Source organism: Chelonia mydas, chromosome 3, assembly GCF_015237465.2.
Source record: "Chelonia mydas isolate rCheMyd1 chromosome 3, rCheMyd1.pri.v2, whole genome shotgun sequence".
NCBI classification, from domain to species: Eukaryota; Metazoa; Chordata; order Testudines; family Cheloniidae; genus Chelonia; species Chelonia mydas.
Window position 1 is genome coordinate 177568520 of NC_057851.1, and position 22085 is coordinate 177590604.

Consider the following 22085-nt stretch of genomic DNA (forward strand, 5'->3'; position numbering starts at 1 on the left):
CCAGCCATCAACTTCTGCAGATTCTAGGCATTCATTAACATTTTTAAAAAAGCTCTAGCCTTTATGGTTGCGAAGAAAACTTTCTAAATATGACCTAAGTGTAAATCAGTGCAGTGATGTCCAGAACCCAGGTGCCTCTACTGTTGCTAAGGATTTTGCCAGGCTGCAGCTAAATGAAGACTGTCAAGAGTTCTGTCGCTTTCATTGCTGCTAATCAAAATGCAGTGGTCAATGACGAATTAAGTCATTAAGTCACTCTGCAGTTGCTAGAGAAAGCTCTGAACAGAAGTAAAAGCAGGCAATAGAACTTTTGACTGGGGAGGAAGATTCAAAACCTGAGGCTTGGGGAGCAGTAAAGCAACACAGATATGTGCCTCTTCCCTTCACAGCAGCCAGGAGGCTTGGAAGTGGGGCAAAGCAAAGGACTCCCAGACACACTAATAGCCAGAAGACTACAGTGGAAGGAAGGAACAGAGAGACTTCTTTTTCCAAAGGAAATGGAGAGCAGAGGAGAGGGCCTTCAAATGTAATCAGACACGTAAGCCCCCAAACGGGGTCCATGGACAGGTGAGGGGAGGTTGGCTTGTCTCCTAGATGTTGCCTTTGGATATTGTGCACTCCTCCACCCCCATCTTTCATATTAGTCTCAGACACTGAAGACAATGCAGGAAGCGATACACTGTAATATTACAGAAAAGACAAAAATGAGAGAAAAACAAGGGAAGAAAAGGAGTGGGGGGGGGGGAAAGATATGTAGTAAGCAGAGCTGCTTAAACAGGACTTGACTCATACATTAATTTACAAATTTCACAAGTATTTGTCAAATACAATTATTTGACAGATACTTTTTGTATTATCTGACCAGCTCTAAAGCTGGCCATATACTATTCTGTGAATACATTATTCAATACATACAAGTGAAATTAATCAAGTAAATACATAAAGTGAAATTAATCAAGTCATATATTCAGAAAATATTTTTGATACTCAACCAGCCCTTGTAGTATGTTAAATTTCATTAAAAATGTATACAAAAGAAGTTTGATTAGCAATATGTTGCAATTAAATACCGCATACAACAAACAGTGCACAACTGTTTTATTCCTCCAAATTGCATGGAGCATTGGTCTTATTTACCATCGTAGAAGGATTTGACCTCAGGTTAGTAGGCAATGATAGATTTTTCAAGCCCAGTGTATAATCAGAACTTTGCAGTGAGCATGGGCCATGATTAAAGATTAAAAAAACCTGGGTGCCTAAAAAGTTAGGCAACCTTATTTTCAGAAGTACTTCTAAATCCATAGTTAGCAACCTTATTTTCAGAAGTACTGAACACCCACAAATCCTAATGAAATCAATGGGAACTGCTGGTTGCTTAGCACTTTTAAAAATCAGGTCAATTTTAGATAGCTAACTACAGATTTAAGACCTTACTTCAGGTATCCAGTTTGGGAAATCTTGGCCATAATGTTTAGATGAGTTTATGTTAGATTTTGTTAGTTCTCTAGGGTTTTTTCCATTTTACAGGTTCTATCTGAAATTTTTGTTTTAAAAATGTATTTATTTCTTCGAATTGAGCTTAATTTCAGTTGAATCCTTTGGCTGACATTAATGTTTTTATTTATGACTGTCTCATTCCTTTGGTTGCGCACGTCCTTACAGCTCTGGAATCATCTGTTCGTGTGGCATACCCATGATCAGAGGTAGATTAAAGTCTCATAGGGCCCTGGACCAGAGCAAATGGGGGGACCCTGGCACCAGAACCGTGGCCCTGCCCCACCCCTTCTACCTGCAGCCCTACCCCTGTTCCACCCCTTTCCCATAGTCCCAACCTAGTCCACCCTTTTCCTGAAGCCCTGCCACTGCTCTGCCCATGGCCCCGCCTCGTTCCACCCCTTCCCTCCGCAGCCTTGCACCGATTCCGCACATGGCTTCACCCCACTCTACCTCTTCCCCCATGACCCTGCTCTCTTCTTTCCATCACCACTACCCCTGGGGCTGTGGCGGGGGTAGATTTTTCCAGGGGCCCCAAATTTGCTGGGGCCCCTAGGCATAGACCCTTGGGCACGTGCAGTAATCCGCTACTGCCCATGATATTTTTGTTATTAGTCCAATCACCACTGCGGATTCATCCTCGTCATATAATCACAATTCAATTTGGCATAGTTAACGGTCTCCGCTGAGGAGGGTTTCAAAACTAGAATAGCAATGGTGCAGCAGATCAGGGACAAAAGTGCACTAATTGAGGTGTGTAAGGAAACTGGTACGTTGCTAGCCTGCATTATATTTGGCTGTAGTTACTGATATCAGTCTCATTTTCATTGGCACTGAAAATTGTCACATTCACCATCCAAGAAAACATAATCGTTTAGCTCTATGAACAAACACAGCTATTTCAATTTTTTGTCTGGATGGGTTGCTGTAGGGCGGGAGAGGATGAACAAGGAGAATTTATTCAAAGAATGGAAAATCACAACTGTTATCAGCAGGAAAATAAGGGATCTACACAACATTGTTTGATTTACAGTCCTTCACATAAAGATGAAGTGGCAAGTATGCAAGAAATATAGCAACCTGTCCTTTCACATGGGCTCAGATCCTGCAAACACTATGTCCACACATAATTTGACTTCAATGGAACTAATCACACAAGAAAAGCTATACACATGCTTAAGTGTTTGCAGGATCAGGATCTAGGTGATCATCATAACCCAAAGGCAAAATGCACATATTGAAACCTGTAACCTGGCCATACTCAGTATTCTCAACTTGCTTAACAGGTTTCACAGAAACAAAGTACATCACTTATACCAATCATTTACTGTACCAAAGTTTTATGTCTAAAAACAGGTTCTATAGATCAGAAGCTGACCAAAATTTTAAAAGGCAACAATTATGTTTTTTGGGACTACAAGTGAACAATGCTAAAATATTACTGACTACAAATACAAGCCCTCTTGATGAAATCTGGGGGTTCCTCTGGCACAGTAATATCATTTTCTCTCTCTTCATAGGAGGATAGGATTAAGCTGTGGGGGTTGGGGGAGAATAGCATTCTGTTTGGCATTACTATAGATGTATATTTTGTTCACTAATAAAAGTAGCAATTAGATTCATAAAGGCCAGAAGGGATGATCTGATCTTCTTGTCTGAACTGCTGGATACCAGAGGCCATTAAATTTCACTCAGATACCCCTGTACTGAGCATAACAATTTGTGTTTGATTAAAGCATAACTTCCAGAAGGCATCTAATCTAGACTCGAAGACATCGAGTGATGGAGAATCCACTACTTCCCTTGTTAGTTTTCTCCAGTGATTAATCACACACTTAAAAATTTCTGCCTAATTTCTTCTTTGAATATGTCTGGTTTCAGCTTCCAGACACTGGTTCTTGTTCTCTCTTTCTCTGCTAGATTAAAGAGCCCTTTAGTACCTGGTATTTTCTCCATGTGAAGGTCCTTATACACTGTAATCAAGTCACCTCTGAATCTTCTGTTTGATAAACTAAATAGATTGTGAGCTCTCAAAGTCTCTCACTGTAAGACATTTTCTCCACCCTCTCCAATTTTTCCACATCCTTTTAAAAATGCCAACACCTGAACAGTACTCATTATTCGAGAACTAGTCTCACTAATGCCGTATATTTGTTTATTAATTATTGCTGTTATTTAGAAACTACTTCATTGCTGCACTACTGCTGAAATAACAGCTGAAGCTAAATATCTGAATTACTCTGTTCACAATAAAACTTAAGAGTAATATTTACCTATGCCTTAAACCACGGCTCTGTAAGAACTATTGGATTAAGATTTAAGGGCTTCTCTACACTACAAAGTTAAGCCAACATTAGGCAGCTTACGTTGAACTATGGAGTTGTACACACTGCAATGCTCCTCCTGTTGCTTTAACTTTCTTGCTATGCTGACGAGCAGCATAGAGGTTAGGACGACCTAGTTAGAATGACGCAGCGTCAGTGTAGATACTGCATTGCATTATACTGCATTATGTCACCCTAAGTGGCCTCCAGGAGGTATTCCACAATGGCGACCGTGACTGCTCTGATCACTGTTTTGATCTCCACTGCCCTGCAGTCAGGTACACAGATATGTGCTCCTCCCCTTTTAAAGCCCCATGGAGTTTTGACATTGCTCTTCCTGTTTGCTCAGTGTGAAGAGCTCACATAGCTAGAGCCCTGCTCAGATACAAAATTTGTATCCACATCCAATCCATGATCCACAAAAATGATATAAAATGGATATCCGTGGAGTTGCAGGGCTCTGCACATAGCGACTGCCCAGATGAGCATGCCAGCTCCATGCAGCAAACATGGTGCTGCCTGGAGTACACAGAAGGTGGATTTCCTGAGTCTGTGGGGAGAAATCACTGCAGGGAAGCTGGGGGAGAGAATCGCAAGGACCTCCCTACATTCCCCTTCCCCCCATCCCCACCTGCCCATTCCATGTATCTTCCCGGGCCACAGAAATACCTAAGGCACTCCACCCCCTGGGAGATTAAACAGGACAGCTGCACATACCCCAAGGAGGCTCTCACAGCTGGGTGTATGTGCTTGTGAATTCCCTTTTCCATGCCCTTTAAAGATACGAAAGTTTCCCCTGCATGTATGAAGTTTACCTCAGTATTACACAGGTATGTTTGCATGGGTGTGGAATAAAAATCTACTTTTGGAAACTGAATTTATCTTTATTATTCTCCATCACATCGTGGCTGCTGCTAACATTCAAGACAATAGCAATAGGTTCACACGCATTATAAGAGTTGGGCTCACGCAGCAATCATACACGATTTATAGCGTGGTGCAAACAAACAATGCCAGGCTCGGCACACTACAGGAACACACATTACTCTGCGTCAGTGTTAAAATGTTCCTTCACAGCATCTGTTGGATCATATTAAAGAAGTTCTGTATTAAAATCACAAATGAGTTTGATTCACCATAGTTTAAATTTCAGGGTATTACTAATTAAGTGGTCTCTTGGTTTTTGGTACTGTTTCTCTCCCTCTCTGTGTGAAACTTGCAAGCTGCTAATTGTGTTAGTACATCCTAAAACAGAGTCTGTTCTCAAAGCAATACTTTGTAACAACAGAAACAGCACACAGAGATTCCCCGCCCTTTTGTTGTATTTATCTCGCTTTGTTAACAATTGTGATTAAAATAGAGATAGAGGATGTATGTGGATGGATGCTTGGTGTGGATAATAAATGAATGATCAGGGAGGTGCCAGCCTAAGAATCCAGTGTCCATCGGCCGAAGAAGGCGTCAAGTGGTAACAACCAGAGGACCCCCGGAGGGCAGACTGGAATCCACCCAACAGACTCAAGGATGGGAGAACCAAAGAACAAGATAACATCTGGCAGCACGGAGCCGTCAGGAATGTGCCATCGGCTGATTGATTCAGCAACAGCATGATGAAGCAATTCCCATAGACTGGCATAGGAATAAATTCCTATAAAAATGGACTCTAGAAACTGAGAACTTTGGGGTCTGATTCTGCAACCCAACTTCCAGGAGCATCAGATGAGCATCTGACAAGGCCCTGCTCCCTCCTCGTGTCCAGGCCACCTGGCCAGTGGCTTGGCACAAGCAACTCTAAGGCTGGTAACTATGATAATAACCTTGCAGAACCTGTGTGTGTGTGTGTATGAATGAATGTGTGAATAAATATGAAATTGAATGGAATGTTATAGGTATAACTGACTGCTTACTATGATTCTTTCTGTATTCACAATAAATGTGGCATTTTGCCTTTTCCCCTTTAACAAGATCCTGCTGGTTTTTATTTTATTGGTATAACACATCCCTCAGCCAAATAGCCCCCCACTGAGCTCCTCTTATAGCCTTGTGTTCATAACACACAGCACAATATTGAAGAGCAATGCAGGATCCATGCTTTCTAACAGAGATTGTTGGCTTGCAGGTTACCAGGGCATTTGAAAAGTAGCTGGCAATTTAGTAGGATACCCCTGGAATGATGGAATTGAGAAACCTGCACCATGTGACACTGAACCTTCCCCCATGAGGCATTAAAAACCCTTCCCAAAACATCCTGCGCCAGTTGCACAGAGGGTTAATTACGCACAGTGCACAGTTCTCTGTGTTGATGCAAGAGCTGCTACTGGAGATGTGCTCCGCCAACACAAGGAGCATAGTGAGGACATGCAAGGTGGTTTAATTACAGCAGTGGCTGTAGGTTGACATAACTTAAGCTGAGTTAAATTTGTAATGTAGACATAGCCAAAACTTAGGCTAAGAAAAAAGGAAGGATGAATGCATCCCTTTCCTGCACAGGTCAGAGGCCTAGAAATGTAATTTTTTTAAAAGGGAATTTAAAAAGAAAAAATGTTAAAAGACAGAAGGAAATATGTCAAACATTTTGTTAATAGAAAAAAAAATATGCAATAATAAAGCCTGACGTGAAATCCTGGACCTATTGAAGTCAATGGGAATTTTGCCATAGATTTCAATAGGGCCAGTATTTCACATTATGTGCAATAACTAACATAATTAGTGTGTGACTGATGCCTGGCTTCAATGAAAAAGAAAAACTACAAACAACAAAAGAGCTACAAATTTAGGACCTGATCCTGCAAATACTTATGCATTTGGAGTAAAGTTTCTCACTTATGTAGTCCCCGCTGTTGTCAATGAGGACTGTGAATGAAGTTACTCCTACTTCAGTGTCTGCAGGATCAGGTCCTTATGAATTTAGGGTTTGACTCTGCAAACAAGACAAAAAAAAAAAACTCATGAATAAAGGTTTTTTAGGACAGAGCCTTCACTTCAAATTTTATCTACAGAGAAGCTCATGCCCATTATGCAAAAATACTAGCTCTTGTAAAACACATCACCTTCTAGAATCTAATGACCGTCATTTCAGTTGCCATTGTTTCAACAAGAAGCCTGAAAAGGCCACTAACCATATTATAGGTTTCAGAGTAGCAGCCGTGTTAGTCTGTATCCGCAAAAAGAAAAGGAGTATTTGTGGCACCTTAGAGACTAACAAATTTATTTGAGCATAAGCTTTTGTGAGCTACAGCTCACTTCATCAGATGCATGCAGTGGAAAATACAGTGGGGAGATTTCTATATACAGAGAACATGAAACAATGGGTGTTACCATACACACTGTAACAAGAGTGATCAGGTAAGGTGAGCTATTAGCAGGAGGAGCGGGGGGGCGGGGGGACCTTTTGTAGTGATAATCAAGGTGGGCCATTTCCAGCAGTTGACAAGAATGTGTGAGGAACAGTGGAGGGAGGTCAAGGGGGGAATAAACATGGGGAAATAATTTTACTTTGTGTAATGACACATCCACTCCCAGTCTTTATTCAAGCCTAAGTTAATTGTATCCAGTTTGCAAATTAATTCCAATTTAGCAGTCTCTCGTTGGAGTCTGTTTTTGAAGTTTTTTTGTTGAAGAATTGCCACTTTTAGGTCTGTAATCGAGTGACCAAAGAGAAAGAAAATAACAAAGAAAATAACAGAATGCCACTAGCCATCATCTTCAGCCCCCAACTAAAACCTCTCCAACGCATCATCAAGGATCTACAACCTATCCTGAAGGATGACCCATCACTCTCACAGATCTTGGCAGACAGGCCAGTCCTTGCTTACAGACAGCCCCCCAACCTGAAGCAAATACTCACCAGCAACCACACACCACACAACAGAACCACTAACCCAGGAACCTATCCTTGCAAAAAGCCCATTGACAACTGTGTACACATATCTATTCAGGGGACACCATCATAGGGCCTAATCACATCAGCCACATTATCAGAGGCTCATTCACCTGCACATCTACCAATGTGATATATACCATCATGTGCCAGCAATGCCCCTCTGCCATGTACATTGGTCAAACTGGACAGTCTTTGTGTCCATTTATTCTTTTACATAGAGACTGTCCAGTTTGACCAATGTACATGGCAGAGGGGCATTGCTGGCACATGATGGCATATATCACATTGGTAGATGTGCAGGTGAATGAGCCTCTGATAATGTGGCTGATGTGATTAGGCCCTATGATGGTGTCCCCTGAATAGATATGTGTACACAGTTGTCAATGGGCTTTTTGCAAGGATAGGTTCCTGGGTTAGTGGTTCTGTTGTGTGGTGTGTGGTTGCTGGTGAGTATTTGCTTCAGGTTGGGGGGCTGTCTGTAAGCAAGGACTGGCCTGTCTGCCAAGATCTGTGAGAGTGATGGGTCATCCTTCAGGATAGGTTGTAGATCCTTGATGATGCGTTGGAGAGGTTTTAGTTGGGGGCTGAAGATGATGGCTAGTGGCATTCTGTTATTTTCTTTGTTATTTTCTTTCTCTTTGGTCACTCGATTACAGACCTAAAAGTGGCAATTCTTCAACAAAAAAACTTCAGAAACAGACTCCAACAAGAGACTGCTGAATTGGAATTAATTTGCAAACTGGATACAATTAACTTAGGCTTGAATAAAGACTGAGAGTGGATGTGTCATTACACAAAGTAAAACTATTTCCCCATGTTTATTCCCCCCGGCCCCCTCCACTGTTCCTCAGATGTTCTTGTCAATTGCTGGAAACGGCCCACCTTGATTATCACTACAAAAGGTACGCCGCTCCCCGCCCCCCTCCGCTCTCCTGCTGGTAATAGCTCACCTTACCTGATCACTCTTGTTACAGTGTGTATGGTTTCATGTTCTCCGTGTATATAAAGCCCCCCACTGTATTTTCCACTGCATGCATCCGATGAAGTGAGCTGTAGCTCACAAAAGCTTATGCTCAAATAAATTTGTTAGTCTCTAAGGTGCCACAAGTATTGCTTTTCTTTTAACCATATTATGACACTTAGTTTTGAATATTTAAATAGTACTCAAATTTTCTGCAGTGATTTTTATTAATGTTTTTATTCCAATAGTGATTTCTTTCTAAATAAATGCAGCTATAGATTATAAAAAAGTGCTTTGCATTTACATATTTTAAAGTAGACTTTAAAGTTGATTATTTTTAACAAGTTCAGAATATCCCAAAGTGCCAAATACACTTTTCAAGTGCCTTACAATAGCTTCAAATTCTTCCCCCGGGCTCTTTCAAACTAAAAAATGATCACATATGGCTTAACTCAGCTAGAAGGTTATAGACCACTTTTGTAAATAAGAGAATACAAAACCCAGGTGTAAGCCATGAAGCTGTGCAAAGCTTTTTATTCACTGCCATGTTTTTAAATGCTTGCATTAGGGTGTTAAATCCAAGGGTCAGTGTAGCAGTTTCATTTAAAAGTAAAATACCAGGTTGAGTTTTGTGGTAGACCTAGCAATTATAAGTTCTACCAGAAAGTAATACTGAAATATTTCTCTTTATTCATTAGAGTTGAACCATCTACCATCCTCAGCTTAATTTACACACTGTTAAATATAATTTTTTATTTTCCCAATTTAATTTTTTTTAAGTATTTTACTTTTTAAAATAGTCTGAACATACAAAAGTCCTCCAACATGAATGGAAATAGTTTCTTTATGGATTATTCCTTTGTAGATATGTCAGCAAATAAGTGTTTTCAATAAGTCACTATTTTTTCTAGCTTCCTTTCTTTAAGTTTAAAATGCCCAGACATTCCAGGCTAGTCATGGTTAGTTCCGTTGAAACTGGGATTTTGTTCCACTTACACAAAACCCAGGGTATCTAGTCACCCAGGATTGCCTGTTCTCCAAAGCACTCTGCAGCACTGCTATCCACAGATGTTCAGACAGCTGCTCACCCCCACATCAAGCTGTTAGTGAGAAAAGAAGGGATATCCACTCCCAACAAACCTGAAAATAGCTGAAAGGCAGCCCAAAGACTTGCTAATAGCAGTAGCTCCTCTTTGTGCTGCTCCTAGCTACGTCCCTGGTAGAGTCACATTGGGAAGAAAGAACAAGGAGAAAGAGAGAGTAGAGAGAGAACAGGGTGTGTATAAAGGGAAGAGGAACCAGCAGAAGACAAGCAGTAAAAACAAACAAACCAACTCAAATGAAAGTCCAGGAGATTAAGAACAAAGGACATACAGACAGAGGGAGTGGAGCAAAAAATAAAAGTTAGGACTGAGCAGGAGGCAAACAACCAATGGCCCCAGCCTTCCTCTCACCCCCCTTAACCTCTGTCCCTTGCCGTCCCTCCCACCCCCCCAAAAAGATGCTGGGCTTGCAAGAATGGGATAGAAAACATAGTTATGAGCTGAGTTTAGGGGAGAACAGAATACAAGGGTTAAAAATGGTTTTCTCCACCCCCATTTCTTAAAGGTGTCCCAGTTTTTCGGGAGAGGGAGCCCTCCTTCCTGCCAACTTGCTTCATACACTTTCCCTCCTTCCCCGCAGATATCAAATGCTTCTCATGAGACAGGTGTCCTGATGTATCAGCCTGAAAATCTAGACTCACTAGATTCTCATTTCCTTGTCCATTCTGCCCACTTCCCTCCCTGAGCCCCATTCAGCTCCTTCTCTCCACTAGTCATTTTCAAACTATTAGCCTCCCTTCCATGCAGTATTTTGTCTCTTTCTCCCAACCCTCAACCTCCATTCCTCTCCACTCCCATGTCAGGAAACAATAGAATTTGGGGGGCATGACTGGTCACCCCATTTTTTTTTCAAATAACGACTTTTTTTGGGTCATCAGTTGCCCAGGCTGTTGTGTTCTTTGGGAAAGGTTACCATAACTTAATGCTATACTTGTAACGGAAAATTTGCCTACCTCGGTAGTGATGCCGGTGGGGTATAAAATGCAAGTGCTGAGGGAAAAGGTTGCTTTTTCAGTGCTTGTATAAGATTTGGCTTATATTCCGGATCAACACACCATAATGAACCTTTTCCATTCACCTGGAGGGGGGAAACATAGCAGTGTGAATTAGAAGATTTAGGAGAAATTAGTAAACAAGCCAAAGAGGACTCCATTGTTACAATACTAATATTAAACATCCATTGTATCAACAACACTGACTTTAGGCTAAGATATTTCCATTCTAAACCCGTTTTCCCTCACCATTTTCTCAGCTAGAACTTGTAAACTTTTATTTCAGTCCATGCTAAATATTTTTGTAAGTTTGAAGAAAGGCTGTTCAGCCATTTGAGGGGCAGCGATATGGGCCCCTTTTCTATCCTCACTCCAGAAATAGGGTCCCAAAGTTGGGATTCCCTCCTTTCTCCCCTGCACTCTAGCGATGTAGGAGTTGTGTGAAATGAGCCCAGGTAGTATGTCAGAAGAGGCTGGCATGAGGAAGGTGAGTAAATGTACATATTAGTAGAATCATATTAGCAAAAACTGCAAGATAAGTATCCAAAAAGGACTGGGGTTTAATGTGTTTGTAACTTTCTTCGTTTTAGCCAGTCTTTTCAAATTCATCCAAGTCACACGGTCTTAGTGAGGACTAAATGCATAGCATGTTGGAAGTTCCAAAAACAAGTCATGTTTGATTTATCACATGAGAAAAGAGAGAACGAATTCTGAAAAACAAATGTGTGAATTAACAGCTCCATAACTGAGAAAAGCTTTTCAGTTTTCTTCTGACCTTCAAAACAAAATCATTTTTGGGTTGACAGGTGCAAGGGAAGTCAGCATCCCAGGAGTGTGCATGAATGTAAGGACTGGTCTACACACAGCTTTTGTACTGCTATACGGGTTAGAAACAGAGTTAAAACAGTACAATCCCCCAATTATAAGGGATGTAGTTACAGCAATATAAAAGGTGCTTATATCAGAATAGTTTATTTTCAGGTCACGTCTACATCCCACAGCCTATACTTGCATAGCACTCTAGTGTAGACACAGCTGATACCTACAGAAGGAGTTCTGCTGATGTAGGAACACTACCTTCCTGAATGATGTTAGCTATGTTGACAGAAGTACTCCTCCATCCACGTAGCTGTGTGCGCACTGGGGGTTTTGTCGACATAGCTATGTCACTCGCAAGGGTGGGGTTTTTCACACCTCTGCCCGATGAAGCTATTAACTTTTAAGTGTAGACCAAGCCTCAGTGTGTAGACATGTCCTTAAATGAAGTAAAATAAATTTGTTAGTCTCTAAGATGCCACAAGTACTCCTTTTCTTTTTGCGAATACAGACTAACACGGCTGCTACTCTGAAACCTTAAATGAAGTGAAAGCAGCAAGGGTTAGGTTAGAGTAGCTCCTGCAACCACGGCAACCACCACAGAGTCTGGCTAGAAATTAAGAATTCCAGGAAGTCAGAAACACAAACACTGTCAAACTGACCCCAGGCCCCATTCCTCTTTTTATTTGAATAACTGCTTCTGCATTAATGTTTCAGTTCTGAAGGCTCTTGCATCTCTTAGGACTCTTCAGTAATACTCTGATGACATTGTGGTCTCATCTTCCCCCATCTTTGCTTTCTGGTTGGAATGGTATTTTATAATAAATCAAAAACGTGAACAGCCAGTTTCTTCTACACTGAAGTCCATGCCCTTGTCAAGACAGGGGAAAAATACTTTTTTCAGTCAAATGACCTTAGCTTGAATGAACCCGACATTTAACATCAATACAGACACAGCTTAGATTTTAGCAGATCAAATTAGACTAACTCAACCATCTAAAATCACTAAAGGGGTTCAACCTCGTGCAACAGAGTTGCACTTAAGCTTGTGGACAACCACTGCTGGTCCCCAGTCAGATGTACAAGACAAAAGTGTTTTATTAGGCTGTCACCCCTTTTTGGGGGGGCGGGAATGGGGGGAACACGTGCAGCAGTCTTTCCCAGCAATGACAAGGAATGCACTGGTAGCAAATAAAAAAAAAAGTCCTCCATCAGGGCTATCTTCCCTCAGAGAAAGACTGGCTGGCAGCAATCTCAAGCAGTTCCTGACCCCAGAAGGCTTCTCGCAGAGAGACCTGGAGGTCTGCTCTTCCTTCTAGCCAGTTCCCAAATGAGCTGGACTCTACCTTTTTAACCTCTTCCTCCAAACCTGATACCTATGGCATGGTTGGGATGACTGAGCCCACAGCAGCTCGTTAACCCGTTCCTTGCCTGGGTTTTTTTTTTTATAGCCCATCACACTGAGCCTATACTGATGTTAATTCAACTGAAATTTGGACTAGGAAATTTGATTGAATTTGGACTAGGAAAAAAAGGTGTGTTTTTTTTTCCAATCAGACAAGGCCAATGACTCCCTGTGGCTTATAGTTTAGTGACAAAGTATCATGTCTGGAAACCAACTACTCCGTAGATTATTGTGGTCCCATGTTTCCAAAACCCGAAATCCTGACAACTTGGTGTATCCTACTTGGCAGTACCCGTAAGCCCAGCAGTGTTACCACTATTTTGTTATACATTCCAGGTTATTCAAATTGACATATCAAAAAACTAAACAGGAGAGAACATGCTCTACTCCTCCCAAAGCTTCTTTGCCCACTGACTGCATATAGGGGAAAGCTATTAGTCAGGCTTGTTGCTTCTTTTAATATAGAAGAGACAAATCATATAGTGAGAGTTAAAGCAACCCTATCCCAGTGAGCTAACATGTCATAGCTAGGAGGGTAGCAGTGCCAAATTTTGTTGTTGAGAAATCTGGCAGAATCATACAAAAGCCACTAATGCATACGGATGATGGAAGGCGGATAAAGCAAAAAAAATAAAAGATAACAAATATAAATGATTCTGTATTAATTTGTAAAAAGAAGAACAGAAAATGCATAATACCAGACAGCCATTCTCACATGTTGGGTATTAAATATTTGCATTAGAGCAGTTCTAGATTTTAGGACAGAAGAGAAAATAGAGGTAATCTTGTCAATACATGAGGAAAATGTTTCAGAATGAAGAGTCAAACTTCATGGGACAGAGCCTCAGCATTTGTAAATTGTCATACGCCTGCTGACTTCAGTGGGCCTATAACTATTTACACCAGCTGAGGATCCACTCCTATGCTTTTATCGATGTTTCTTGACAATTAAATATTGTCAAGGCTTAGAAAGCACCAGTGTAGCATCCACTCATGGAGGGATCTAAGTTATTGGGCTTTTTTCATAAGATTAAATATTTTGTTATAAAAAGAGATTGAACTATGAATTGGGGAAAAAAATCAGAAATAAAACTGAGTGTTATTTAGTAGTTATTGAAATGCCCTACAAACAGATGCCTCTGAACGTTGCTCTCTGTAAAATTCCTTTTTTATTGGATACTATTCTTTACCCTGCAACAAAGCTTAGTGGGAAAACTATAAGAAATACACCAACTTTTTTTCTTTAGATATTTGTATTTAAATAGACTATTAGCCAGTTAACCCCACCACAGCTGTGATTACCCTAACTGGCTGAACCCACCCTCTTAATAAGAGTATATTGCGTAGGGTGGATAAAAATCAATTAAAAAAAAAACACCGGATTTTTTTGATCAAATGCTTTTTGAGGAAAAAAACCTATCTAAAGATAGTTTTAATTAAGATACATTATAGCTCAAAGATATCTCCTTACACAGAGTCAATCCCTTACCTCTCTCTAAAAGTGCAAAGTTTCAAAAAGTTCAATGAATAGAAGATTGTTGGGGGCAGAATAGATCTGGACAAGGAAAAGAAGTCTGGAGATAAATGTGAGAAGGGAAGGACAGGCAGTAGAAACAAAAGTGAAACTGTTTAAGCAGCATATGCCAAAAGTCTTGAGGTCTTTCTGAGTGTAGCCTTCATTGATTTAAGATTTACCAAACCATTTTCTCACTAGAAGGGAACACCTATAATGGCAGCAGGCCGTAAAAGAGACCCAGTTTGGGAATATTTTAATGAAATTCCTCTACCTGTGGGCAAGACAGGCATGCGTGCAAAACGCAAACAGTGCAACAAAGAAATGCAAGTCCTGGTTGCCCGAATGAAACATCATCATGAGAAGTGCTCCTTCTCAGGAGGAAGCTGCATTGAAGATGATGAAAGGAACATGTCTGAACACGCAGGATCTTCAGGTTGGTCAACTTTTTTTATTTCATACTTCTTCCTTAAGGACTGCCTGTCTTCCTTCTGGACTAATCTTGAATTCTGATGTTTGAGGAAAAAATACAGTTGGTACTATCATTTTAGATGCAGTTGTGATAAAAAATAAACAGAAATAAATGGCAGAAATAAGCAGATCTTTCTTTTACAATTTCACCTTTAAAGTAGTATTGAGTGTCAGCGAATGCAATGAGTAATACTAAATGAGTAGTATGGTAATAATAATTAAATAACTGCATTGACTTATTTTGTTTAGGAGAATCCATCCTCAACATACAGGATTCTGAAAACTATCCACCTTCAAGATCACCATCATCTTCTATAGTTTCAGTTATCTGCCAAAAACAGTGTTTCAGTCACATCATGTACGTCACATAGCCACAGTATATCACCTGTAGCAAAAAGAAAAAAAATCTCCATCATCCAGAAACAACCATAAATAAATTTGTGATAAGAACCAGCAGATTACAAAAAAATACATTACTGATAACAAAAAGAGGTAACTGATGAAAAAATTGCCCAGTTTGTTTATGCAACAAACTCTCCTTTCCATATGATTGAGAACTCACACTTCATTAACATGGTTCAGTCATTAAGACCAGGATACAGTCTACCCAGCAGAGCAGATGTCGCAGGTTGGATGAAGTGTATGAAAGAGAAATTGAGCAGTGTGCAAAAGCTCTAGAGGGTGAAATTGTTAACCTGAGTCTTGATGGGTGGAGCAATGTCCACAATGATCCTGCTGTATGTGCTTGTGCGACAACAGAAGAAGGGAATGTCTTCCTTACAGAAACAATTGATATATCAGGAAATGCGCACACAGCAGAATACTTACAAGAAGTAGCAGTAAACGCTATAACAAACTGTGAAAAAAAATTCAAATATCTAGTATGCAGCTTGGTCACAGACAATGATGCAAATGTATCCAAGATGAGAAGAAATTTAAAAGAGAGTTGCAAGCTAATAACGTGGTAGCAGTGCTTATTTGATGCACCTCTTAGACAAAGACTTCAGTGTTCCAGAAATAAAGGCTAATGTTTTTGAAATTGCAAAATACTTCTGTAACAACCACTTTGCAGCAGCTGCTCTGAAAAAAGTGAGAGGAACCAAGCTAACTTTCCCACAAGACATGCGATGGAACTCAGTAGTGGACTGTTTTGAGCACTATATCAAGAACTGGCCTAATCTGATGACAGTTTGTGAACAAAATCGTGAAAAAATAGATGGCACTGTCACAGCCAAAGTTCTCAACATTCGGCTTAAGAGAAATGTTGAACACATGCTGAGTACCCTGAAGCCTATTTCTGTAACCTTGAACAAAATGCTGGGAAATAGCTGTTTTATTGCTGATGCTGTTGAAATTTGGAAGGAACTGAGTGAGATCTTAAAAAGAGAAATATGCAATGCCAGACGTAGCCCTGGTCTACACTATGAGTTTAGATCAGATTTAGCAACGTTAGATCGGTTTAGCCCTGCACCTGTCCACACTACGAAGCCATTTTTTCCGACTTAAGGGCTCTTAAAACCGGTTTCTGTACTTCGCCCCGACGAGTGCATTAGTGCTGAAATTCACCTTGCTGGGTCCAATTTGGGGTAGTGTGGATGCAATTCGATGGCATTGCCCTCCAGGAGCTATCCCAGAGTGCTCCATTGTGACTGCTCTGGACAGCATTCTCAACTCAGATGCACTGGCCAGGTAGACAGGAAAAGCCCCATGAACTTTTGAATTTCATTTCCTGTTTGGCCAGCATGGCGAGCTGATCAGCACAGTTGACCATGCAGAGCTCTTCAGCACAGGTGACCATACAGTCCCAGAATCACAAAAGAGCTCCAGCATGGACTGAACGGGAGGTACGGGATCTGATCACTGTATGGGGAGACGAATCCGTGCTACCAGAACTCCGTTCCAAAAGACGAAATGCCAAAATATTTGAAAAAATCTCCAAGGGCATGAAGGACAGGGGTTATAACAGGGACCCGCAGCAGTGCAGCGTGAAACTTAAGGAGCTCAGGCAAGCCTATCAAAGAACCAGAGAGGCAATCGGCCGCTCCGGGTCAGAGCCCCAGACATGCCGCTTCTATGAAGAGCTGCAAGCCTTTCTAGGGGGTTCCCCTACAACTACCCCAGCCCTGTGCGTGGACTCCGTCAATGGACTCTCACACAACAGGGATGCGGATTTTGGAGACAAGGAAGATGATAAGGAGAAGGAGGTTGAAGCACAGCAAGCAAGCAGAGAAACCGTTTTCCCCAACAGCCAGGAACAGTTTCTCACCCTGGATCTTGTACCATCCCAACCCACCGAAGGCGGGCTCCCAGACCCAGAAGGCGGAGAAGGTACCTCTGGTGAGTGTACCTTCGTAAATATAATACACGGTTTAAAAGCCAGCGTGTTTACTTATTAATTTGCCCTGAAGACTTGGGATGCATTCGCGGCCAGTACAGCGATTGGAAAAGTCCCGGTGTTTGCTGGCATTCAAACAACATCCATTCTTTATCTCTCTGTGTTATCCTCAGGACAGCGATATCATTCATGGTTGAAATCGGGGAATTTTATTACGGGGACATTCAGAGGTGGCCGTTCCTGCTGGGCTGTTTGCCTGTGGCTGAATAGAAATCATCCCCACTGTTAGCCACGCGGTGGGGGGGGTGGGGGTGGGGGGGGTGGGTGGAGCGATCATCCCAGAAAATTGGGTGGGTGTCTGTGGGGGGGCGGGGGTGAGGGGGGTTAGTTGGGTTTGTGCTGCACGTTAACCCGAAAACCGCAGCCCCTCCTTTTAAATGGCCAACCCATTTTAAAGGGCCAACCCAACGGGTGCTTGGTATGTGAAATGAGGGCGCTGCTGTTTGAAACCATTCCCACATGTTATGACGGTTAAAGAAGCCAAAAGACTGTGGCTTATCATGTTTTCCTGCAAGCCGAATTCTGTTGCCTGCCGGCCCTGCATGTGTGATCTCTCACACCATACCGGCATACCCTCGCTATAAGAGATAAAATGCAACCTTATAAAGAAAGCACACATGCTATATAATGTTAACAGCTTGGTTCACCATGAAAGACTCTACCCACTGTTCCCTAAAATGTCTCTTTTTAAAGACTAATCTCCCTTTTTTCGCTCCCGCAGCTCCAAATGTTTCATCGCTCCACGTATCATCTCTGTCCCAGAGGCTATCAAAGATTAGAAGCTGGAAAAAACGCAAACTGATATGCTCTGGTGTATGGTTGAAGGGCAGGAAAGGCAGCAGGAGCACATACCGCCGCTACAGCCCCACTGTAACCAACCGCCCTCCTCCCCAAGTTCCATAGCCTCCTCACCCAGACGCCTAAGAACATGGTGGGGGGCCCCCGGGCACCCAACTACTCCACCCCAGAGGACTGCCCAAGCAACAAAATCTGGCATTCAATAAATTTTGAAGTGCAGTATGGCCTTGTCCTTCCATCCTCCCCTCTTCCCCCACCCCACCCAGTGCTTCCCTCCTCCTCCATCCCTCCCGGGTTACCTTGGCAGTTCTCCCCCCATTTGTGTGACGAATTAATAAAGAATGCATGGAATTTGAAACAACAATGACTTTATTGGCTCTGCAAGTGGTGATCAAAGGGAGGAGGGGAGGGCGGTTGGCTTAAAGGGAAGTAGAGTAAACCAAGGGGGCTATTTTCATCAAGAAACAAACAGAACTTTCACACCATAGCCTGGTCAGCCATGAAACTGGTTTTCAAAGCTTCTATGATGTGCAGCGCACCCTGCTGTGCTCTTCTAACCGCCCTGGTGTCTGGCTGTGCGTAATCAGCAGCCAGGTGATTTGCCTCAACTTCCCACCCTGCCATAAACTTCTCCCCCTTACTCTCACAGATCTTGTGGAGCGCACAGCAAGCAGTAATAACAATGGGAATTTTGGTTTTGCTGACGTCTAAATGACGCAGTAAACTGTACCAGCGCGTTTTTAAACGTCCAAATGCACATTCTACCACCATTCTGCACTTGCTCAGCCTATAGTTGAACAGCTCCTGACTACTGTCCAGGAGGGTGCCAGCATATGGCTTCATGAGCCATGGCATTAAGGGGTAGGCTCGGTCCCCAAGGATAACTATAGCCATTTCAACATCCCCAACGGTTATTTTCTGGTATGGGAAAAAAGTCCCTTGCTGGAGCTGTTTCAACAGACCAGAGTTCCTGAAGATGCGAGCGTCATTTACCTTTCTCAGCCATCCCATGTTGATGCTGGTGAAACATCCCTTGTGATCCACCAGTGCTTGAAGCGCCATTGAAAAGTACCCCTTTCGGTTTATGTACTCACTGCCTTGGTGCTCCGGTGTCAAGATAGGAATATGGGTTCTGTCTATCGCCCCACCACAGTTAGGGAATCTCATTGCAGCAAAGCCATCCACTATGACCTGCACATTTCCCAGAGTCACCCTTGATAGCAGCAGCTCAGTAATCTCGTTGGCTACTTGGATCACAGCAGCCCTCACAGTAGATTTGCCCACTCCAAATTGATTTCCAACTGATTGGTAGCTGTCTGGCGTTGCAAGCTTCTAGAGGGCTGTCGCCACTCGCTTTTTGAACTGTGAGGGCTGCTCTCATCTTGGTATTCTTGCGCTTCAGGGCAGGGGAAAGCAAGTCACAAAGTTCCATGAAAGTGCCCTTACACATACGAAAGTTTCGCAGCCATTGGGAATCGTCCCAGACCTGCAACACTATGCGGTCCCACCAGTCTGTGCTTGTTTCCCGGGCCCAGAATCGGTGTTCCACAGCATGAGCCTGCCCCATTGCCACAAGGATGGCCAAATTGCCGTGGCCGGTACTTTGAGAGAAGTCTGTGTCCATGTCCTCATCACTCTCCTGACCGCGCTGCCGTCGCCTACTCGCCTGCTTTTGCAGGTTCTGGTTCTGCATATACTGCATGATAATGCGCATGGTGTATAGAGCGGTCACAACTGCCGCGGTAATCTGAGCGGGCTCCATGCTTGCCATGGTATGGCGTGAGCAGGAGAGCAGAGTGGCAGTGGCGGGTGGATGACGATGCTGACAGCAATATGGCGCCCGCACGGAAAAAGGCGCAAAACGATTGTCGGCCATTGCTTTCACGGGGGGGGGGGGAGCAAGGCAGCAGACAGTGCTGGTGGCTGGGAGAGCATCGTTAGGCAGAATGGCCCCCTCAAGGGTTGAACTCACAACCCTGGGTTTAGCAGGCCAAAGTTCAAATCACTGAGCTATCCCTCTGCCAATATTCCAGGCAGGACTGAATCTCTATTAGATAAAACTTAAAGAAGAGAATGACCTGAGTCACTCCCATTTATGTGCAGGCGCCCCTGACAGACATTACCGAGGTCTGCCAGGAGCACCTATGTCCACCCAGGCACACTGACCAAGGCTGGCCAAGAGCACCCAGGAGACGACGAGGACAGCTACTAGTCTGCTGCCACAAGGCAATGAGCTGCTGCTGTGTAGCAATGCAGTCCCATGTCTGCCAGCACCCAGGAGACGTACTGTGACGGTGAGCTGAGCGGGCTCCATGCTTGCCGTGGTATGGCGTCTGCATGGGTAACCCAGGAAAAAAGGTGCGAAACAATTGTCTGCCGTTGCTTTCACGGATGGAAGGAGGGAGGTAGGGAGGGGGGGCCTGATGACATGTACCCACAACCACCCGCAACAATATTTTTTGCCCCATCAGGCATTGGGATCTCAACCCAGAATTCCAATGGGCGGCGGAGACTGTGGGAACTGTGGGATAGCTACCCACAGTGCAACACTCTGGAAGTCAACGCTAGCCTCGGCACTGTGGACACACTCCGCCGACTTAATGGTCTTAATGGTCTTAAGTGGGGACCCACACAAAATCGACTGTATAAAATTGCTTTCTAAAAATTCGACTTTTATAAATTCGACCTAATTTCATAGTGTAGACATACCCTTAAATTACAAGCATTGAAAAAACGAATGGGACAAGCACTATCTCCAGCTCATTTTCTTGCAAATATTCTCAATGCCAGGGTCAAACCTTAACTGCTGAAGAGGAGGAGTTTGCTGGATGTCCATATCATAGCCATCATCCTTCCATAATGCCAACTATAATAAACTTCAGAGCTAAGGGTGAACCATTCAAGAAATATATGTTTGCTGAAGATGTTTTAAAGAAAGTCACACAAGTGAACTGGTGGAACTCACTTAACCACTTGGATTCAGACACTTTTGAAGTGATAATCTCACTTTTAACAGCAGTAGCCTCTTCTGCCAATGTAGAAAGAATATTTTCTTCCTTTGGACTAATTCATTGCAAATAGAGAAATCGTTTGGGACCTGAAAAAGCAGAAAAGCTTGTTATTCTTTTCCAGATTATGAACAAACAGGAAAATGAAGGTGAAGACAACTGAGTTAGCTGCAGAAGCCAATATTTTAAGTTTCTCATGTTGACCTGGCTGACATAATCGATTTAATTTTGGGTGGTTTTTTTTTAATATTTCATTTAACCATTTTAGTTAAAAAACATTTTAACAAAAACAAACCTGATTTTAAAAAACTTGAATGTTTAACTAAATTCAGAAATTCATATGCTTGTTTTGTTAAAATATTATATGTTTGCTGTTGAAGAAAAAAATCCAGAATACATAACATTGTTGTTTTAGTTAAATAAAGCAATTTAAATATCTGTCTGGTGATGTTCTCCTCCTAATGCAGCATGGCAAGAAAATCCTCCAAATGTTAATGAGTAACCTGTTGAACTGGAGCTAGTTCACCTCCCAATGACTTCATAAATATCTACTTCAATTACCTTTGGTAAATGAAAAAACCAAACAATCATTCATTTTCTGATATAGCCGTAAAACTAATCTGAAAATTTTTCAAAATAAATCACTTAAAAAATGTATATAGTGTGTACCTTCTAAAAATGAAACCTACATCTATCTCTGAGTTGTGAAGAATATGTATTAAGGTTATAACAACCAACAAGAATGCACTTTTATGTAGAAATCCATGATTAAATCAAGTCTTCCTGACGAGTGATTTAAATCAAATCCACCCTGATATTGCGCCATAATTTTATTGGAAAATTGGCTTTCTGCAACAACTGTGCTAGGTGCCTCTTCTTTTTCCCAGCTTTCTTCTGGGGCTCATCTCTTGAGAACTGCTCC

General features: G+C 42.3%; 1 protein-coding gene and 2 long non-coding RNA genes across 14 annotated transcripts in view; 2 read left to right on the forward strand and 1 right to left on the reverse strand.

Moving 5' to 3' along the window:
* The window catches only part of LOC119565855, a 35328-nt gene extending 30306 nt beyond the window's left edge, over positions 1–5022 (forward strand). The window contains exon 3 of the long non-coding RNA XR_005224911.2: positions 390–5022. This is a non-coding gene — a long non-coding RNA (uncharacterized LOC119565855). The remainder of the gene's footprint in view (positions 1–389) is intronic.
* FOXN2 (forkhead box N2) overlaps positions 1–22085 on the reverse strand; it is a 209212-nt gene that overhangs the window by 14785 nt on the left and 172342 nt on the right. For 11 of the 12 annotated variants that reach the window (XR_005224909.2, XM_037895932.2, XM_043543853.1 and 8 more), the window contains one exon: positions 10719–10843. Coding sequence is in view for 10 of the 12 variants with exons in the window: in XM_037895932.2 (XP_037751860.1) it covers positions 10719–10843 (125 nt within the window). In the remaining 2 variants the exon portion in view is untranslated. Of the gene's footprint in view, positions 1–6641; positions 6739–10718; positions 10844–22085 lie in introns of all 12 variants that reach the window. The other variant, XR_005224908.2, reaches the window with a different exon arrangement.
* LOC122465225 lies at positions 14875–15352 on the forward strand. Its single transcript, XR_006289902.1, has 2 exons — positions 14875–14927; positions 15212–15352. It is a non-coding gene; the product is annotated as an uncharacterized LOC122465225 (long non-coding RNA).